Source organism: Artemia sp. Qi Xiang Cuo, chromosome 18, assembly GCF_049724085.1.
Source record: "Artemia sp. Qi Xiang Cuo chromosome 18, ASM4972408v1, whole genome shotgun sequence".
NCBI classification, from domain to species: domain Eukaryota; kingdom Metazoa; phylum Arthropoda; class Branchiopoda; order Anostraca; family Artemiidae; genus Artemia; species Artemia sp. Qi Xiang Cuo.
In genome coordinates, this window is record NC_142811.1 from 40,043,858 (window position 1) to 40,066,197 (window position 22,340).

Genomic DNA, 22,340 nt, shown 5'->3' on the forward strand with positions numbered 1-22,340 from the left:
ATCTTGAGATATTCTCGCATAAGAAAGTGATCTAGATAGGCCAGAAGTCTGAGAAAAATTGTTAAGAGCCTTAATTTTGGTGTTTGCAAATGACATCACGTAATAAAATTACAATAACGTTATGCACGTAAAAGTTACAATGACGTCATGTAAGTCATGGCATGAAGATATTTTATGACGTCAATGCTATTATAAAAGCCACCTAAGTTTCCGAATGTAGTCAGTAATTAATCTAACACAATCAGTTATTTATCCAACATAATGTCTAAAGGAACAACCAAAAAACGATAATTTGCAGTTGCAGTTACTATAAATGATAATTCTTTGGAACCAACACCTAAACTATCAAACGTGATAAGATGTGAAAATCGACAACCAGAACCATCATTTGCAACAATACCAATACGGGCAGATAAAGACAAGGTCATTGCTAAAGTATCTGAAGTAATCAAAACGAGTTTTGATTACTAAACGTGTTAAAAATGAAAATGAACAGCAAAGACACGCGCAGCTAGAAGATAAACGAAAACGAGAATTAGAGCGTATGAAAATTAAAAACTTACAGCAAAGACACACGCAGTTAGAATATAACGAAAATGAGAATTAGAGCTTATGAAAAATAAAAATGAACAGCAAACATACGGTTTCACAGTCGAAAATCATAGTGATGATGATTGGGTTTGGGATTTTGACATGGATGAGCTCATTAATACTTACAAGGTCCTTGTTAGGAAAACAAAGGCTTGACGATATGTGTTTCATAATGACAAAAGACAAGCTGGAACATCAACTGCGACAACACCAATACGGGTAGCTAACGAAAAGGCCATTGCTAAAGCGTCTGAAGTAATCAAAATCCAAAATTAATCAAAAAGGTTGAGAGCCTGAGAAAACTTGCCCTATTTTCTGAAAAGAGTCAGCGCACCCCCTCCCTCCTAAGCATGAGAGATCTTGATGAAAATTATACCTTCAAATTCAGAGCACGGAGGACCGTACTGCAGCTATTTGAAGCCCCTATCTAGTAAAATACAAAATTCTACATCTGCACCTAAACATATGATAAATTTCCTAGACAAACGAACGACACTGACACTCAAAAAGAAGATAAATTATTCCGTTTACTGGAGTAGTTGGAAACAAAGGGAATCCTTGTGCAGCCATGGCTTATATGCTACAACAACTTCTCTAAATGTCAATTTTAAGGTTGTGATAATTATCAAAACTAAATGAAAAAAATAGTTCTTTGGTTCTACTGATCGTTTACAAATAACATGAAAGTCAGAGTTCTAATTAGCTGGAAATAAAAATATCATTGTAATTTTTCTTATCACTCGGCTTGTTGGACGTAATGGTTGCTGTCATGCTCTTCTTCTTCTTGCTTATTATTTGGAGAAAAAATTACACAATCTTTTTGCAGCTCCAGGGCCTAGAACAGCTGAAATAGCACCCCAGGGTCCGTATTGCCATGCAGTGATCACACACACACGCACACACATATTTAAATATAAAAAATATATATATATATATATGTATATATATGCATATATATATATATATATATATATATATATATATATATATATATATATATATATATATATATATATATATATATATATATATATATATATATATATATATATATATATATATATATATATATATATTTAAAAAAAGATCAGAAATTTAATATAAAAAAACAAGTATTTCAACTGCAATAGCAGCAACATCGAAACTTCAAACGAACAGAAAATATTACATATATTATTGGGTTCACCCCGTAGTCAATACCTCACTCTTTAAGCCAAAGATTTTTTAGTACTTTCATAAGAGCTATTTATTCTAATTAACGGCCTTTGTGATTAAGCGGTCATTTTTAAAGAATTGGAACAAAATTCGAACTTTCGCTTAAAGAGCAAGGTATTGACTAGGGGGCAAACCCCCTAATAAACAAATTAAAAATATATGAATATAGAAGTTCGTTACGTAAGTTAATTCGTAAATTACGTATATTTATTACTAATAAAAACGTTCGTAAATAAAATTAAACAAGTTTCGAGAAACCCATTTAACTAAATAAAAGTAAATTAATATGAAAATTTTGTTTTAATTATTCATGTACGGTGAGTCAAGATCAAAACCTGCATTTATTCAAAAACGTTCAAAAATTTTATAAAAAAAACAAGTTTTTTAAACTGAAAGTAAGGAGCGACATTAAAAATGAAAACGAACAGAAATTATTCCGTATATGAAAGGGGCTGTCCCCTCCACAACGCCTCGCTCTTTACGCTAAAGTTTGACTCTGTCTCACAACTTTATTTTTTAAAACAATAAAAAACTTTAGCGTAAAGAGCGAGGCGTTGAGGAGGGGACAGTCCCTTTCATCCCTTTCATATACGGAATAATTTCTGTTGGTTTTAAGTTTTAATGTCGCTCCTTACTTTCAGTTTAAAAAACTTGTTTTTTTTTATTAGTAAAGATGGTGGGAGCAGTGAAGATGTTAAAAATAGAGTAGCCAAGGCTCAGGGGGTTTTTTCACAGTTAAAAAAAAGTCTGGAAGAATAGGAAGATAATTCTGCAAACCAAGATTAGAACATTAGAAGCTACAGTGATGACAGTGGTCAAATATGGCTCTGAAGCATGGACGCTCCGAAAAGCGGATGAAGCTTTGCTAGATGTTTTCCATAGAAATTGCTTAAGGATTGTTCTGGGTACCCGGCTGAATGACCGTATTTCAAACAATAGGCTATACGAAAAATGTGGTTCAATATCGCTCTCTAGGGCTATAATGAAAGACAGGTTGAGGTGGTTAGGGCACGTTGTGCGGATGGAGGATGACAGATTGCCGAAGATTGTTCTTTTCGGTCAACCATCTAGGGCTAAACGGAAAGCAGGTCGTCCTCGTCTGGGGTGGGAGGACGTCATAAAGATAGCTTTAAAGGAAATGGGAACTTCGTGGGCGGGTGTAAAAAGGGAGGCTTTGAATAGATTGGGGTGGAGGAGGATCGTGCGTAGCTGTGTTGGCCTCAGGTGGCTTGGTGCTGCGGTGAGTTGTTAGTAGTAGTATTATTAGTAGTTTAACTAAGAAGGCTAGATTAACTAAGTTAGGGTCTTTAACCTATCTCCTTCGGGATCTAGTGCATATTATAAAATGATCAAGGCAGAACTTTAATAGATGGCTACACGGCCGTACCCAGGAATTTTTTTTTTGGGGGGGGGGTTTACTCAGATTTTTTTGGTGGGGGGTTACACAAAAAAACCTCAAAAACGCATAAAAATTTGTTTATATCCATTTTTGTTGCGTTTTTACGAGTCAAAAAAATATTTTGGGAAGGGTTGAAACCCCCCCACCCCCCCCCCCCCTCTCTGGGTGTGGCCTTGGATGGCTAGATGGTTAGCCATTCCCAGATGGCTAGGATATCTGAAACTTCGATCTTAGTCACCTTTAATAAAAAAAAGACCAAATATTTTTTATAGCTTATTTATAGATCAACCCTGATTATATTAATAAAAGTTTATTAATGTATCATAGTAATTATATCATAGTAATATTATACTAATTAACATAATTAATTAGATTATATAAGTAGATTCATATATTATATTGCTCAGTTCTATTTTCAGTGTCTTTGCTTGACATAGTTCTCTTTTATACAAGAAATATTAAACAATGACTGTCTATTTTACTCATTGCGCCCCTCCCCCCTTGGTATTTAATATGAATGCGTCCTTATGTGTAGGCGCCATCCTCTCTCCCATTCTGAAAAAATCCATTGCTAATTTTGGAAGTTTGAATGTCATATTAGATGTAATTTTAGAAAAGAAATATCGGATTTTTATCTACACGAACAATATTTTAAATATAATAAATCTTACTCGGAGGTACAAAGAGTCAGCTCACCTCACTCCTGGGATTCTCTCCAAAGGCTCCACTTCTGTGATTCTCGGCAAAAGACTCCTAAAAAAAACTAATAATAGTAGAATGTTTCCCGTAATTTTTTATCCCCGCCATAGAAGTTCGTATGCGCCCCACCCCCCTCATAATGGTAGGACCTGTATGTACCTAGTGAGATAATACTGAAATAGAATAAATTGGTCAACACTGATAAATAATGTTTCCCCATTTTCAGATCCCCAAGGAGCGTCACTCTTGCTAAAGGATCTCAAGGGCTTGGATTCAACATTGTTGGAGGGGAGGATGGAGAAGGAATATATGTATCTTTCATCGCTCCGGGAGGATCGGCTGATCGTAGTGGTGAACTGAAAAGGGGTGACCAGATTGTTTCAGTGAATGGCGCTGATTTGCGACAAGCCTCGCATGAACAAGCAGCTCAGATTTTAAAGGTTCGTATGCAACTTTGTCTGTGACTATTCTGCCATTCTTGGTGGAAAAGTCCGGAATGTATCTCACACGTTTTTTTTTTATCTCTTTTGTAGGTAAAGTGAAATATAATCTCCTCCGTTTTACAGAAGCGAAGTTACTTTATTGGAGGTGGTGGAGACTGACCATGGTTGAGGCATGAAGCATGTCAATACTTTTAGCTCGGATGCTACCAAAGGGGATTTGCCGTACTATGTACTAAACTGAAAACATTTTATTCAGCCACACATTTTAATTTTTGAAAAAGAAAATGCTCTTATATATATTTTTGAAGGGTAATTGTTAATTATTCAGAACACACTCAAGTTCTTGATCTGAATGTAAGATTAAATAAAAAAAAACAAGTTTTTTTTTAACTGAAAGTAAGGAACGACGTTAAAACTTAAAACGATCAGAAATTATTCCGTATATGAAGGGGGCTGTCCCCTCCTCAACGTCTCGCTCTTTACGCTAAATTTTTTTATTGTTAAAAAAAATAGAGTTGTGAGAAAGTCAAACTTTAGCGTAAAGAGCCAGGCGTTGAGGAGGGGACAGCCCCTTTCATATACAGAATAATTTCTGTTCGTTTTAAGTTTTAACGTCGTTCCTTACCTTCTGTTAAAAAAACATGTTTTTTTTATTTAATTTTTGGACGTTTTTGAATTAATGCAGGGTTTGATTTTGGCTCACCGTACATGAATAATTATAACAAAACTTGCACATTAATTTTACTTTTATTTGGTTAAATGGCTTTCTCGAAACTTCTTTAATTTTATTTACGAACGTTTTTATTAGTAATAAATATACGTAACTTACGAATTAACTTACGTAACGAACTTCTATATTCATATATTTTTAGTACGTATATTAGGGGGTTCGCCCCCTAGTCAATCCCTTGCTATTTAAGCTGAAGTTCGAATTTTGTTCCAATTCTGTAAAAATGACCCCTTAATCACTAAGGCCGTTATTTAGAATAAATAGCTCTTATGAAACTACTAAGAAATCTTCGGCTTAAAGAGCTAGGTATTGACTAGGGGGTGAACCCAATCATATACGTAATATTTTCTGTTTGTTTTAAGTTTTAATGCTGCTCCTTACTTTCAGTTGAAAAACTTGTTTTTTTTATATTTAATTTCTGATCTTTTTTTTAAATGCTGGGAAATCCGGCGCCCCCTTCATAGCAATGTCCCATCCCCGATGAAAACTTCCTTCATGGAAAGATCCTCCCACCTAACCCCCGACCCGCCCACCCCCCTTACTATCAGAAAAAATCCCCCTGAAAACGTTTGTATGCTTCCCAATAACCAATACTATATGTTAACATTGGGTAAAGTTCATAACTTTCAGCCCTCCCCCCAGGGACTTCGGGGGATTAAGTCATCCTAAAGGACATAGTTATCATATTTTCGACCATGCTGAACAAAATGGATATCTTAAAACTTTGATCGGGTGACTTCGGGAAAAAATGAGCGTGGGAGGGGGCCTAGTTGCCCTGCGTTATTTTTGGTCACTTAATAGGGCACTAACACTTTTAATTTCCGTTCCAATGAGCCCTCCAACGATATTCTAGGACCACTGGGTCGATACGATCACCCCTGGAAAAAAAAAATAAAATAAATAAACACGCATCCGTGATCTTTCTTCTGGCAAAAAAATGGAAAATTCCACATTTTTGCAGATAGGAGCTTGAAACCTCTACATTATGGTTCTCTGATACGCTGAATATGATGGTGTGATTTTCATTAAGGTTCTATAACTTTTAGGGGGTCTTTTCCCCTTTTTTCGATAATCAGTCAAATTTTCTCAGGCGCGTAACTTTTGATGGGTAAGACTAAACTTGATGAAACTTATATATTTGAAATCAGCATTAAAATGTGATTCTTTTGATGTATCTATTGGTATCCAAAACCCGTTTTCTAGATTTTCGGTTACCATTGAGCCGGGTCGCTCCTTACTTACAGTTCGTTACCACGAACTGTTTCATGTGAGAAAACCGGTTTTATAGCCACAAAGACAAGTACCAATTGGACTTCCATATATATAATTTTCGCTATATATTTGCACATTAGGGGTGCGGAAAAGTATTTGGACAGCGTGAATTTAAAAAGCAATTCTTACTTCATAGAATGCAGAATAATGGGAGCTAACATATTTTGCATGCAGAACCGCTACACTTTAACCATCCATCCCTCTAATGTTCAAATATGTAGCCAAAATTATAGTCCAGTGCAAAATTATAAGTCCAGTGCATTCTGTCACCGTCACTTGGCTTTATGGTTATAAACCTTTTTGCATTCAGATCAAGCGATCTTACATTCAGATCCAGAACTTAAGTGTGTTCTGAATAATTAACAAGTATCTTTTGAAAAGCGAAATTGCTTTAATTAGCAGTTCACTTGTAAAATTATAACCATATAAGGTATTAAGGTATGCCTTTTAGTTTTAGGCAGCAGGTCGTTTTATATATATATATATATATATATATATATATATATATATATATATATATATATATATATATATATATATATATATATATATATATATATATATATATACATATATATATATATATATATATATATATATATATATATATATATATATATATATATATATATATATATATATATATATATATATGTATATATAATATAAATAAAAATAAACAAGACCAACAGAAAAATAAAACAGCCCTTTAACTCTAGAACTGGCAACTTTATTTACATTTTAGCAATAGTTTACATAGTACCGGTAACTGAGAAGGGGTACCTAAAATTTTTTGTGGGTAAAAAGGGGTACAGTGCTTTGAGAACCACTGCCTTAGATAATGGGCTGTCGGTCAGATTCTTAGGCATAGAAATACATTCGAGATGTCAATCCACGTTATTTCTTATTACAATATTCGTAACTCACTTATGAATGTATTAAATTGATTGGTAAGGCGGTCTTACCATGATTTGTAGAGTTTCAATAAGAGATCTGACTAAATAACATAAAATTGGAAGCCGACACTTACTTTCCTGGAAATTTTAGAAACATCATTTAACTTCTCGCGTTTTGTATCGGAGATAGAGATATTCAGTTTTAAGGAACCTTACGTCATCAGAGACTGTGAATTTTGTTTTTCAATCAAATAGAACAGGATTTCCTTTGTAAAGCTCACGAAAAGTCAGTCCCTACAAATCTTCTAGCATACGTGTTAGGAAAATCTGAATATCAGCTTTGAGCAGTTTAATCATTTCGGGAGTTTCCTGTGGTGTTACTCCCTTTGATTTACGGCTCACAACCATAATGGGTAATTTAAGGGGTGGCTATCATCGTCATATAAAAGTTAATTTCTTGTTCGTTTTAGGTTTTAACTTAAAAACTACTTCAATTAAAAAAAAATGATTTAATTTGCGTTCGCTTTAATATCACTCTCAGTTTTTCTCCCAAATTTGGAGAAGGGCAGCCACCCTCCTTAGCCTTTCATTTTAACTATCCTATAGAGGAAATATTTCCTCTGAGAAAGGTCTTGCTAAAAGACTACTTATCAAAAATTTATTGGGCTGGCGTGCCGGGATCAAATCCCGGTTTTTCTCCCAAATTTGGAGAGGGGCAGCCACCCTCCTTAGCCTTTCATTTTAACTCTCCTATAGAGGAAATGTTTCCTCTGAGAAAGGTCTTGCTAAAAGACTACTTATCAAAAATTTATTGGGCTGGCGTGCCGGGATCAAATCCCGGTTTTTCTCCCAAATTTGGAGAGGGGCAGCCACCCTCCTTAGCCTTTCATTTTAACTTTCCTATAGAGGAAATATTTCCTCTGAGAAAAGTCTTGCTAAAAGACTACTTATCAAAAATTTATTGGGCTGGCGTGCCGGGATCAAATGAAATATTAAAATAAATTTTTCAAACAAAATAATATATTCAAAAGGAATTCTATGTAGAAATCTTGGCTTAATTTTGCGTACAGGGCATAATATTGTTTTATTTTCCATTCAAATTCCTTTCCAAATACAATGGTCACTCCCTTCACGATTGCGTATCAGCCTTCCCCCCCCCCCCAATTGGACCATATATAGCCCTAGGCTATATACAAAAGCTGGTTGGATCTTTTTTTTTTTAATTTGTGTTATTTGGCATTATGAACCAGTTGTTGATGAGAAATAAGCAAAAAAAAATTATAATGACTAGTCCACAAAATCGGCCAACTCTTGCGTATGTTTAGACTAAGGCTATATCATATTGAGAAAGACTCTTGTTTATTATTCGATCTGATTTTTATTATTTATTATTTATTATTCGATCTAATTTTTGTCCTATGAGCAACTCTAACCAAATTCATTATATCGACTTCTGTGCTGGTAAGCATATGAATTCAATTTATTATTACGCATCCGAAATACTCCTCGAATAATAAATGAGCTGCCTCTCCAGCACCACTGTTAAATTTTTGGTCCAAACATACTTTTCAAAATGAAGGGAGGCTAGAGATTAGACTCCTAGCCTCCACTTCAAGGAACTTTCACTGAAAGTTAGAACGTTTGGACCTAGAAATGAATTATTGAGGCTCGCCATTTTGGCCCTTTTACAAAATTATTGTTTTCGACCACAAAGTGGTAGAAATCGTCACTTTTCCGCGGCTTGGCCTCTGTTCTTCCTTAAGAAGAGCACTAGAGTTTCCAACGCTGTTTGAATAAGCCTGGTAAAACCAGGTAGACTCTCAGCCGGGCATACCCATATTGTAGTTGTATTTAGTTTGTAAATAAAAGAACCTGAACCTTCTAATATTGCGCTAGCATCTATCCGATACGATCACCTGCGGGGAAAAAAGCAGCCAACGAACAAATAAACACGCATCAGCCACCATTCTTCTCGGAGAAGAAATTTTTTATATACCAAAACCTGCGATTGCTCGGCTGAAAGAAATGTTAAAAAAAAAGAATAAAGATATGAATTAGCAGTGTAAATTATTGATCACCATTAAGAACACAGCCTCACGCAAGTACGTAGAACGGGGATGGGGACTGGACCTATCCCACTAATCTTCATCCCCGCTAACACCGAAAGTTTAGTATTTGGTAGTTTTTATTTTCCTGTGACCTTCACAGTAATTTTCGTATAATTTACTGTCCCGACACACTTGACCTGCTACTGTATTTGTGGGTTTAGTATTAAATCACTGGTATTTTTGGTCTTCTTTTACGTATTTGACTCAAAATCAAGATTAGCAGGATTATTGGCGATGTGGTTGATGATCGCATCGCTCTTAGTTTATTTTCAGTTATGCTCGTCACCAACTTTTTTCTAATGATGTGATATCGTTCACAAAACTTTGACACATGTCCACTATTTCACTGTTTATTTATAATTTAGTGTAAATAGAATTTGTTTTCATTACTCTTACTTTTCTTATGTATTTTCTGAATTCTTTGTATTTGATAGAGCACTGGTCAAACCGTAACTTTGGTTGTGCAGTATCGTCCAGAGGATTATAACAGATTCGAAGCTAAAATCCATGAATTGAAACAGCAAATGATGACCGGGACTATACTAAGAACATCACAGAAGAGGTCACTTTATGTCAGGTAAGTGTTTTAAAAAGCTTATTTGTGGGTTTTCTTTAAAGGAGGATTAGAATACAGTGTCTAAAGATATTATAAGGGCCCAGCATTCTACTCCTCTTAGGTTTGATAAGTGTTTTGAGGGAAGATTGGGAGGATGATGTATAGTTGATTGAGAACAAGGGTTAAAGAAAAAATATTTGTGTATGCATTATTAAAGTACTTCCCACGGTGAAAGGGGTGTCGGAAGGGCACCCTGCAAAACCGGGAATTGTATTTTTGTGGTTTGGTAATTTATAGTAGTATACCTTGCTTTCATCAATTATCTTTGGCTACCCAAAATAAAAATAAAATAAAAAATAATTAAAAGAAGTTTTCAAATTAGTGTAGGTGACATTAAAGGTTGAAATTTTATGTCAAAAGGATTATTATGTCACTGAGAGGAAAGGAGGAGGGTTTAAAAAAGCGTCTTAATAAGCTGTTCTGAAAATACTCAATGTGGTCGTAGGGTCTCCTTTTGTATGTGAGCCGACCGTACTGCGGTAAATATGCCCTACCTGAAAAGTACCTAAAATAAATTAACTTGGTATAACAAAAATGGCTTATTCGTTTCCCTTTCTGATTAGCTGTATTTTCAAATTTACTCTCTATTCGCATGGGATAGCATGTATTTATAGCTTTTCAATTACAATTGTTGTAGCGGTCATTTCATTGCTGGCTCATGATGTTGGTGTCTGCAACTATGCTCTCTTCCAGTGCGGCTCAGATGAATGGAGGCCTGGGGTATATTTCTTTCTTTGTGACTTTTTCTAGAATTCAAGCTAAAAATATTTAATTGTTTTTAGAACGATCTCGGGACATTGGGCGTTGCTTGAAAAATCCCACAAGTTCTCTAATAAAAATGAAAAAATATGTAGTGCGAGGGACATTCGCGAACAAAGTCAGGACCGAAGGTCTAAGCTGACAATCAGAGCGAGTGAAGCTACCTGTATTGTCAACTATGTGGCAACATGTTCTTTGAGCTCATTATAAATTTTAAATGGTGGATTTTGTTTTACAGCTAACTGAAAAAAATATTGCAAATCTGTACCACGGTAAGACAAATGCGTTTTTTTTTTTAATATATGTTTGAAGTATTATTTACTCGCGGTAAGTGTCCATTGCTTGGTCGAATAGTACCCAGAAACTTGAGCTTTTTTGTTACGATAGAAATCTTTGAAGGAGCAAATAAGGTCGAAATGGCCGTTAACAAACCAGTTGAAACAATGTTTAAACAATGAAATCCTGTTTGGCAAAAAAGTTGCAAGTAAAGGTATCCTTAGTCTTTTTCACTTAGTGAAGAACGAAGTGTCGTCTGTGAAATTTTTTTTTCTTTTTTTAAGGTAAATGTATCATCATTTATTTTCTATACTTTCACTGGTTGTATATTGAGGAGTATACGAGTATATTGGGTGTTTCAGGAGCAATGATATAACAATTCACGAAACTGATCCTAGATACTATATTATTACTTTTTTTTATTCATAGACATGGGTTCTGGTCTCAATGGCTTTCAAGACATAGCTGATTGAGTGTTTTTTCTTTTTTGTTGCTTGACGTATATTTTTATAGGGCATTGTTCGATTACGATCCTATAAAAGATGATGGTCTTCCATCCAGAGGCTTAGCCTTTCGCTACGGTGATATCCTCCACGTAACCAATGCCTCTGACGATGAATGGTGGCAAGCGCGAAGAGTGCTTCCCGAAGGCCAGGAGGAGGGCTTGGGAATTATCCCCAGTCGAAAGCGATGGGAAAGAAAGCAGAAAGCAAGAGACAGAACTGTAAAGTTTCAAGGAAGCAAAAGCCCTGCACCCGAAAAGGTTGGTGAATTGGTTTAAGTATAGCTAGTCTTGTTAATTTTAATATATTTTGTGTTTCATCGCCGTTCTAAGTTATATGGAACGTATAATCAGTTCTGCTACATCCGTCCTAGCTGAGGCTATATCCATCTTAGAGAGCCGTCCTAGCCGAGTGGTTAAAACACTAGACTTGAAATCTTTTGTCCGTGAGAACATATATTCGAGTCCTGGTTATTTTAATCTGAAATGGGGTCAGTGGCGTAACCCTTCGGCTAGAGTCGACCCAGCTCCGAATGGGTACCTGGAGAAATTTGGGGAAGGTAAAAAGGAAGGTTGTGTGAAAGCACAGGATGGCTGCCCTCAGCCCTCCCCTCTCTCCCATTGAAATTCCTGGCTGAATGGTCATGAAACGGAGATAAGCACCGCCGGTAGGGACTGCAAAGTCCAATGCCGTATTCTTGCCTTGTTTGCCTTTTACTCCTTAGAAACCACCTGGGGTCTCCGTTTTATATATACCCTGCAATATTGTCCTGCCCAAATCGAAAGAATATACCTCTTCTCACTTAGTAACCGTATTTGCAGAGATGTAGGCTATATACTTAGTAAGGCAGAGGTGTATATGATTGGTAGAAGGTAGGTGAAGTCGGTAATAAGGGTCCAAAAATGTGCCTTACCTTTTGCTCAAAGATTACTTTATATAACATTATATACTAAAATAAAATCACATTCAATAGCTACACACGGTAGTTTTTATAGATTAAAAATTTAAAAGAGAAAACATAAAAGACTCATCTTTGCTATGGCTACTTTATAATAATCAAAATGTAAGATATGCCCTAAGGTTTCGAGTATAACGATACGAGCCATTACTTTCTGTTTAACCTAGGAACTGGCAACATAGTTGCTTGAAAACTGCGTTGTGCCAATAATGTGTTTGGATTTTGGTCTGCCAAGCTTTAGATGGTTGCTCTGTGGCTTGCTTGTGCCCCATTCACAATGAAATTTTACTAATACCGAGAATGAATTAGCGCTATTTCAAACCAATCTTATTTTTTGTTGAATGGTTCATCCAATCAAAAAAATTGTAGAAAAATCTGATTGGTTTGAATTAGCGCTAGCTATATCTCAGTATTACTAAAACCTCATTGTGAATGGGTCTTTAAGGGAACGCTTTAAGTGCGCTGCCGTTGTTTTTTCTATTGATTGACGACTATTAAGAGTATCTGCATTATTTGTTTTATATTTCGGGGAAAGCTTTGAAAAAACTGTCGAAATAAACACCCTTTTTCTTCAGGATCTTAGGACAAAGCCTAACCCACGACAGGTTTTAATTTCCAACCATTTTAATCAATTGCTTTATATTGCTTGTTTTGTCAATTGCTTTATATTTATATTGCTTTAATGTAGGCATGTTTCATGCAGGCCTTTTACCAATAATTTTTTCTAGATTAACTTATTTTCAGCGTTTCCAACGACTGAATTTTTAATTATGAAAGTTCAAGCAAGATCAAGCAAGACTGATTCTTTAACCATAGTTCTGGGGAAAGATTTATTAGTGTAACAACTTATCGCAGCACCAACTCGTCTGAGGCCAGCTTAAGCTGCGAATGGTCCTCTTCCACTCCAATCTTCTCAGGGCTTCACTCTTTACCCCTTACATTAAGTTCCGTCACCCTATAAATCCTTTCTTGTGACCTTTTCGCATCCTATTCAAGAACTTCCTCCTGTTGGCCACAAATGAATGGTTAAAAACCACAATTTTTGCCAACCTTACCTTCATCCCCCGTAAAACCAGGCCTAACCATCTTGAATTTCTTATCATTATAGCCCTGGGAAGTGGGATTAAACTGCTTTTGAGAGAAAATACACTAATTTTATTTGAGGCGCTAATGCCGGGATGAGGTGCTCTATGAACTATATTGAGTGTTCAAGTTTTGCAAAAAAAAAAAAAAATCTTGCCATAAAACTACACTTGGATTTGTCTTATTTTGTTCTCTTCCCTTTTCATGCTGCTATTTTGAAAACTGGTAGGATTTTTAAAGAGCTGTTGCTTTATTTCTTGTTTAACAGAGAAGTATCTGTTGTAGATTTAAATTTGTAGTAAAACAAAATAGGAGATAGCTTTGACTAAATTTGTTGTCTGTTGTAACAGTTATTTAATTCAAGAATAAAAATGTTAGCTTTATTTGATTAGAATATTATTATGACTCTTAAGTACTAACGAATCTTAATATAAAAAGCTGCAATCAAATTCGGCTGTATTTCAAACGTTTCGGCTGGTAACTTAAGATCATATCTATACAAGCACAATTTTAATCTCTAGATAGACATGAACACGGAAGTAAGGGGGGCGGTTAAAGGGACTTATTTAAGGAACTATTCAGGGTGGCAGTGGTGAAGTTCGCCAAGTTTCCTAAAACCAGTCGAGATTCATGTAGGAAAATGGAGGAAACTGCACAAACTTGGATTTTTTTCGAACGCTGGGTCTCACTTATAGGCCCCTTCCACCATGTACGTTCCTGCAGAGGAGATGGGTGTCACTCAAGTATGTGGGTCAAAGGACATCCAATAAAAATGGGGGTACTTTCCTTAAAAATTTAATTTATTAGGTATCAGGATCCCCCTGGAAACATCTCTTAATCCCTAAGATCTAGAATTCGCGCACGGTCACAACCAATGAGAAGCGACAAATATTCGGCCTAGTTATAATCAGTAAGTTTAATAATGCTGTACGTGCTTCAAAAGATTGGCTGTTCGTTATGTACGACTACTTGCTCTCTTCGTTTCTCTGCCTGGGGAAGGGATTTGGAATAATTCCGGGAAATTCTGACCCGAATAATGATTCAGGCAAATTTCAAATTCAAGCAATTAATTATTTATTCCAATTTTCCGAATTATCAAAGTTTGACCCAGATAAACAATTTTTGTATGGTCTGGAACAAGTCCAAACCTACACTGAAATAAACAACTCAATAAAACAAATCTCTGAATCTTGTTGTAGTTCTATTGAGAAAAGGGTTAGAAAACTAAAATGAGCTATGGGGCGTAGTTTTTGCTGTTATTATACGTTATATGTGTATGGCCTAAGTTCGTATTCTTGAAATTATGTTAGAATTACACATACCTGCACAAAGGGGGTGACGAGGTCCTTTCTCCTGAGATATATCCGAAAATACCCATAGAAATTAGAAAAATGATGACAAAAATGCATATTTTTACCCCCCCCTCTCCCCCCTTCTGTGAGGGTTAAACCTGTGTGCATCTATGGATTTGCAGGATTATTCACTTATTTTTGATCTGATTTGGGTAATGAGTTTTTTTGGTTAGATGTAGACTAATTCCGTCATTCTGCAATTTCACTGCAATCTTGATTGTTATTTCTCTCGTTAGTTGCTTAATAAAGTGTTTTGTCTTCACTGATCTTTTGCTGCTTATCACTGCTGTTGATGTTGTATGTTTTACAATTGCTAAAATTCTTGCTTCTCTTTGATCGTCGGCTCTTTTTTTCATAAGCCGATTTGAGTTGAAATCATAAATATGACCTCTCAGTAAATGTTCACCATTGTTTATTTTTTGGGGCTTCATGACTTGGCGATTGAGTGGCTCATTTGTAATGGTTAGTGTCAAAAGTTTTATCACAATGGGTAATTATTACCTCACTTTTTTTTTTTTTTGAAGACAAACGGTCGACAAAAATATGTTATAAATTGGTCATGCTCTAGTAATTACAACTAACTCAAACTATCCATGACATGGTATCTGACACTTTTGCAACTTTAAAAAAATAAAATTTTCAAGGATTTTAATAGGCATTAAGTGTAAAAGAATTGGTTGGTTCCTATTCCGATTGGGAGAATGCTGTTTTGAAAATGATGTTTGCTGAATGGAAAGAACAATTCTGAAACCACTGGTAACAAGGTATAATTGTTTCCAGCAATTGTTGGACAGTACGAATTTAGTCGTCGATCCAATTCAAATTATGGTAGTTTATCTGATTCAAATTATGGTAGTTTGTCTAACTTATTATCAGTAGAGTAGAATAGAATTGAATTTTAAAATTTCTATCACAGCAGGGTTGCCGAATTAGAATTTTACGTCAAAAAAGTACTAGAATATATATATATATATATATCATATCGAAAGAACTTGACCTTCACGTCAGACATAATTCATTGTACAATGTACATTAAAAAAAGAGTCAACACTTAGTTAAAAAATCAAAAATAAAAAATAAATAGATAACAATAAAATTAATGACTAGTTTTCCTGGTAATTATACAGATAAACAAAACTCGGAACAAAACTCTTGTGATATCCTTCATTTTTTGCGGGAATGGGAGTCAGTTTGAGGACTTTTTGGGATTTTATACGGTACGGTCTATTGCAGGCGAGATAGTAGGGTTCGGAGATGATAGAACGTAATCAGGGAACAGACAGGGTCTTGGTACCGAGACGAAGGCACAGTCTGGTGAGCTTGAACTTACCTAGTAGATAATGATATGGAACCGTCCCTTCACCATGTATAAAAGAGCAATAAAGTTGGAGAAGGCCCTTTGGGGGACAAGAAAATATAATCAAAAGTTTTAGAAGGAAAACCGAAGGGAAAGCTTGTTTGAGGATGTTTTGAACATGGTCGTCCCACTTCAAGTCAGCAGTAATTGTCACCCCAAGTAATTTAATGTATGGAACGGAGACTTTGGGAGGAATCGGTTTGTCAAAGTGGGAATGATTTTTAAAAATCAACTTTCATAAATGACGAATTATTAGGGTTTACTTTCATCCTCGACAAAGAAGTCTCTTGTCTGACATCGTCAAGTAATGTCATAATTGAGCTTTTCATATTTAGTCGGCAAACCTCAAGCGCTGTCAGGTCGTCAACATACTTTCATCACTCTGTGTGGTCAGTCATGAGATTATTAACCATTATAAGGGATGAAACTCAACCCATCAGAATTCCGTGGGGCACCCCACAAAAGATAGGAAGACGATCGGAATAAATATTTTTATATTTATGTACTTGAGAACGATTTGTTAAAATCATTCTGAACCTCATAGGGGTCAGATTTACTACTGACACCCGAAACCATAATTATAGCTGTTGACCAGATTTTATTGAAAGAATTTCCCTATCTAATAGTTATGCATATATAAAGATATTTTGATATTCCCCCTTCTCTCCTCAGAGGTCAGCTTAGTTTTGGACCATTCAGAGGCCTAAATATTTGCCTGTCTCTGATTTCCCACTAAACTCGGTCTCGTAACAAAATTAAGGCTTCGTGCCCTCTCTCTGCCCTAGAAAGGATGGTTCGGGTTTGGATTCACCAAAACCAGAACTATTATATTAGCTCTTATTTCCCATTAAGTTCCTGTGAGATTCGACAACTCCTTCTACTGTATGTCCTGGTGATAGGGGCTATAAGTTTTTTTTTTTTTTTTTTTTTTTTTTTTTTTTTTTTTTTTTTTTTTGCCCGGAAATTGATCAACATTCTGCAAACTTCTGAGAAACTTCTCCGTTTCGCAATCCCCATATCAATTTTTGTTTTCGGATTTTAGCCTTTTGCGGCTCCTGATCTACAACGAATCGAGGATTAAGTGTTGCATTTTATTCATTTATTTTCACAAAAACAAATGTAAGCATTCTGAGCTTATATTTAAGAGTGTGTTATGAAAACTGTTTTTGTAATGATGTGCATAAAAAAAAACACCATTTGGGTAGTTCAACTGGATATGTTTTTCATCATGCTTTAGCGGTATCTTAATTTTTAGCTTTTTTAACCCTAAATTTTTGTTTAAGAATAGTATCTTAATTTAAGTTTTGTTTAGATTTTTTGAAAAAAGAACAGAATAAAGATTCTTGTTAACTTTTTTTTTTCATCGTTTGGCATAATTTTTTATCATAAGTATTTCAGGTATATTTGCCAGGACTTGAAAAGGTAAATATATTGTTTTTTCCTTTTTGTCTGTTCAAGTTTTTGATATGTTCTTTATGTATGAAAGTTAAAAGCTAGATCTGCAATCATTTACTCCTCAATGATTGTAATACTTTATCATGGGGCTAGTTTTTCTATTGATGTAAAAATAAAAATTAAAATAACTCGATGACAGGTTTTCAAAAAAGGATAATAAATTAGTCAATGTTCTTCACTTCTATACAGTGACAAGTAAATTTATTTAATAATAATAAGATAGTATTAATTTAAAGCAACGCTCCTGGTGAGCGCCTCTTGCAAATTTCTGAAAAAGGTTTCGTTTGTTCAGAAAAAACTGTACCAAGCCTTTGAATAACATAAAACCTAAATTTCGGAGTTGGTATGGTCTGTACTAGACCCCGGCGCCGCGCGGGCGGATCGACCGAACGCCGCTGACGAGAGGCCCGGTCGACAGAGGCGGTGGCGTTCGGTCGACTTTAAATTAATTTTGCGGCAATTCTTTATTGCGCCAACCGCAAAGCCGGAGCTTTTTCTTCTCGTGTGGCTTAGTATTTCGATTTTCCAGATTAGAAATGAAGCAGGGCTTGCACTATCTCCAAATTTTCGGGTATTTCCCCGAAAATCTATGCGTGACCCCGAAAAAAATTGGGTTCCCCGAATCCCCGAAAATCACGCAATCACGGTGCCACCCCTAGCGATTTATCACCAGTGACTTCCCTGCCAAATATTACTTTGCATACCATAATTCTTCACTACTCTCTTGTTCATTAATTTTCGTCTCTTTTGTTACTTAGCATAAAAACCAGACAGATACAATATTCAATTGCAAATATTGCAATATACACAGTTCTTCATGTGTTGAAAAAAAAACAACAAATCATTTCGAATCATTTCGTTTACATCATTTCGAATGTAGTTTCCCAATCGCTATTTCTAACATTTATCGTAGTCAAGAATTTTATTTTCAAGTTGAATAGAATTATAGAACGAATTCACTACCATACAGCTTCAGACTTCAGTTGGATTATGAAATTGACAGCCGACAGATTGTTTCAGCATCTTAATTGTAAAGTTAGCAGATTTTTTCCCTTTTTTTTGTTGTTCTTAGAGAAGAATTTATTGATGATTAGTACTCAATTTTAGAGAAACTGCATGTTTAATACTCAATTGTTCGGGAGCTAGGCCAAAAATTTGACTAACAAATAAAATGTAAATTATTACCTATAGGGGGGGATAGGGGGCTATCATTTTTAAGTTATAATACCTCTTTTTTTTATTGAAAGCAGGGATGCCAAAAGGATAAATATTTTTTTCATTTAAAGTGAAGACAGAAGAAAATGATATCAAATTCCCTGGGAAATCATTGAAATATTTTGATAGACCCAGGGCCCCCCATTAAGACTTGTTTATTGTCTTGGGTATTTTGCGATTGCTCATAGGCTACTGGCCTAATTTGGCTTTTGCGTGTGCACCCTTTTAATTACATTCTTTGGATCTTATTGAATACCATGACTAATCTATGAGTCAGTTTGCCAATATTTCGATGTATATCTTAATTATTTTTACATTTTGTTGCTGTTTTTGTACACCTTTACACTTACTCCCTCAATTTTTTTTCAAGAAGCAACGAGGTTTTTAAAGTTGGTTTGCGTGCTGGTTGCAAAAACATAGCAACCTAGTTAATTAGTAAATAGATCATTTTTCTAATGAAAGCTGAGACGATATCCTATCAAGGTGGTATCCAGAGGGGGGCGGGGTAGGGGGGTATTACATTTAAATGATAATATCTCGAAATTTTTTTATTGAAAGCTGGGATCCCAAAAATTATTCTTTTTTAATTTAAAGCAGAGACGGCATTTTATTAAGGGGGTATCCAGAGGGGGGGGATAGTGAGCTATCATATTTAAGTGATAATACCTCGATTTTTTTTTTTGAAAGCAGGGGTGACAATAAGTTTATTATTTTTTTTATTTAAAGCAGAGACGGTATCCTATCAAGATAGTATCCATAGGGGGGGGGGGGGCATAGGGAGTTATTATATATAAGGGATAGTACCTTGATTTTTTTTTTTTTTTTTTTGAAAGTAGGGATGGCAAAAAGTTGAAAAGTTGACAAAAATTAACAAGATTTTCGTGAGTCATACTTGATAAAGCACTTGCATGGTTTTATAGTCCAAAGGGAAAGGGACATATGCGTCCAACCCGTTTTTTTTCTTATTGATGAAACGGGTTGAATTCGAAAACATTCATTCATAAGTACCAGGCAGATTCACATTAAAACGAATGGGTGTGACGAAAGCGATATCGACATCCCCACCTAACGTTGCGCTCGACTGACAATGGTGCCCTTTGTCCAGAGTCCAAGTTACATTAAAAGGCCAGGTCATAATAAAAGCTTTCAATTTGGGAGGTTCAAGGAGGACTCTTTGACAGTCTTATGACCTCAGGGTACTATATGCTGCAACGTTCTTACGTATCTACTGTGGTTTAAAAAATTCGATCACCCCACAAATGATTACCAAAAATATGCACAAATATAACAAATGTAACATTTGGAATATTATATCACTTCTTTCAAAGCTTTGAAGAAAAGCAAAAAAGGCTAAATACCCCTAAATACGCTTGGAAGCTATTTTAAAGAGAAACTCTTTGGATATTTCCATGGAAATGACCATAGCAGAGGCTTTGAGCCTGGGTGGGAATCTAAGAGGAGTCTTTGTGTGTTTTGACCACAGGTGACTAATTGTTGCGACTTCCTTAAATTTTGTAATTTTTGTGAGCATTTGGAAATCAAAGCTTAAACTCAATAATTGATACTAAGTGTCCTAACATTTTGCTTGGATTAAAAGTGATGAACTAGGATGAAAATCTCAACATCTTCCTGGAGCTACTTCAGTCTGCATATTATTTCGTTTAATTGCTATTAAAACGGACGAGCTTTTAATTTTTTTACCAGAAAATAGGTGGCATTTAATTTTTCTTTATACCAAATAAACTATTAAGTGTTTTTTGTTTCATTGTAATTGAAGTGTTCTCATGTGAAGTGTTCACCATGTATTTTCAATTTGATGTGTTTACTCCTTTTAATGCAGTTTATAATTTGACTATAATTTGACTGATATTAGGTGTTTATCAATTTATAATTTGGAATGAATCCCCAAAAGAAAAAAAACGAATAATATCCAAAAGAGCAGCCAAAAGCAATAAAAAAGCAGCAGTTCAGCCTACATGACATATATTATATAAATAAGCCAAAAAAATTTAAAATGCATTTTTTTTTAAATTTTAATTAAAAATCATTTTTTAATAGAATAAGTCTTTTTAAGAATCCAAAAGAGCAAAAAAAAAAAAAAAAAACAATCAATATCGAATTCACCGATTTAAACTGTTTTATGGGTGACAAAAAAGACATTGGTAAAGGGCATTATGAAAAAATTAAGATTCTAAGTTCAAACTTATATTCAAAATTTTTCCCAGAGAACTGAAGATTTTTGTGTTACGGTATTTGAAATTTTGTATGCAGTAATGCTCGATAAAAAAAACTACTAATTTTGATAATTGTTTATGTTAAGAATACATAACTAATAGATACTTAAACTGCTCGTACTATGCAAGGGCTCTGAAACGCCACAGCTATTTTGTTTCTACCACATTTCTACTTCTCTTGCTGAATAACGAAGAAGACCAGTTTCCAGCCAGCGACTTGTGAATTTTTAACTCATGAATAGGCTCAAATCTGTTGTTAATTTAAGCTGTGATTTGAGAAAGACTGATGAAAATATTAATGTTTGCGGTCAACATTGATCACGCCGGCGGCGCGGCGGGCTATTTTTGGCCCCGCCGCCGCCGGTCTTCCCTCATCGGCGCGGCGCCGGGGTCTAGTCTGTACCAAATCTGAGGACAGGAAGATTTGAGGACCACCCTCCCGCTGTAATTGGTCCAAAGTAACCTGTTCTCCACAAATTTTATCGTATTCTCGGTTTCGTCCCCCCCCTCCTCCTAATGGATAAACCTGTTTTCGCTTACGGGCTTCATTCTAGATTTAAGGCACTCCAATATTAGCTTCTTTTTTATTTGGTATAAAAAGTTTTATGCAGGAATTGTGAAAGGTAGTGTCGTAATTGGCAGAGATAAGTTATATTATGCAGTCATAAATTGCACAGTCGGTAAATATACTGCTTAAGAAAATTACGGTCCAGTGAATACCTGAGCATAGATGGTTGATTTGTAGTATCTCTTGCTATAAATTTGCAAAATAATTTCTTGTTTGTTGAAAAAACAAAGGATAATTTTGTGTTATTTTATAGCAGTCAACCTTAGAGAGGAAGAAGAAGAATTTTGCTTTCAGCAGACGATTTCCTTTTCTCAAAAGTCGTGACGATCAGTCGGACGATGGCTCCGATGATCCGGATCGTAAGTTTATTTTCCTTCTCTAGATTTGTTGTAATGTTTTTCGTAGTTGGTTGTAAATCGTATTCTTCTAACCTCTCTTTGTCTTAAGCATTTGTTTATTTTGTAGGTATATTAAATTAATGTAGTATATTTAATGTTAAATGATCTTATATATAACCAGGTTATTGCAAAAACTCCATTTCAGAGACAATCCCACACATTCTGGTTTGAAATGGTTTTAAATGAGGGAATGTATAAATGTAGCAATTCTAT

The 22,340-nt window shown here is 35.2% G+C and overlaps 1 protein-coding gene across 1 annotated transcript in view; it reads left to right on the forward strand.

The window, feature by feature from the left end:
* The first annotated feature begins 763 nt into the window (after positions 1–763).
* Positions 764–22,340, forward strand: part of dlg1 (MAGUK family member discs large 1) — a 45,484-nt gene continuing 23,907 nt past the window's right edge. The window contains 5 exon segments of the mRNA XM_089104182.1: positions 764–810; positions 4,131–4,344; positions 9,788–9,930; positions 11,518–11,767; positions 21,983–22,088. Of these exon segments, the coding sequence (XP_088960308.1) occupies positions 764–810; positions 4,131–4,344; positions 9,788–9,930; positions 11,518–11,767; positions 21,983–22,088 (760 nt within the window).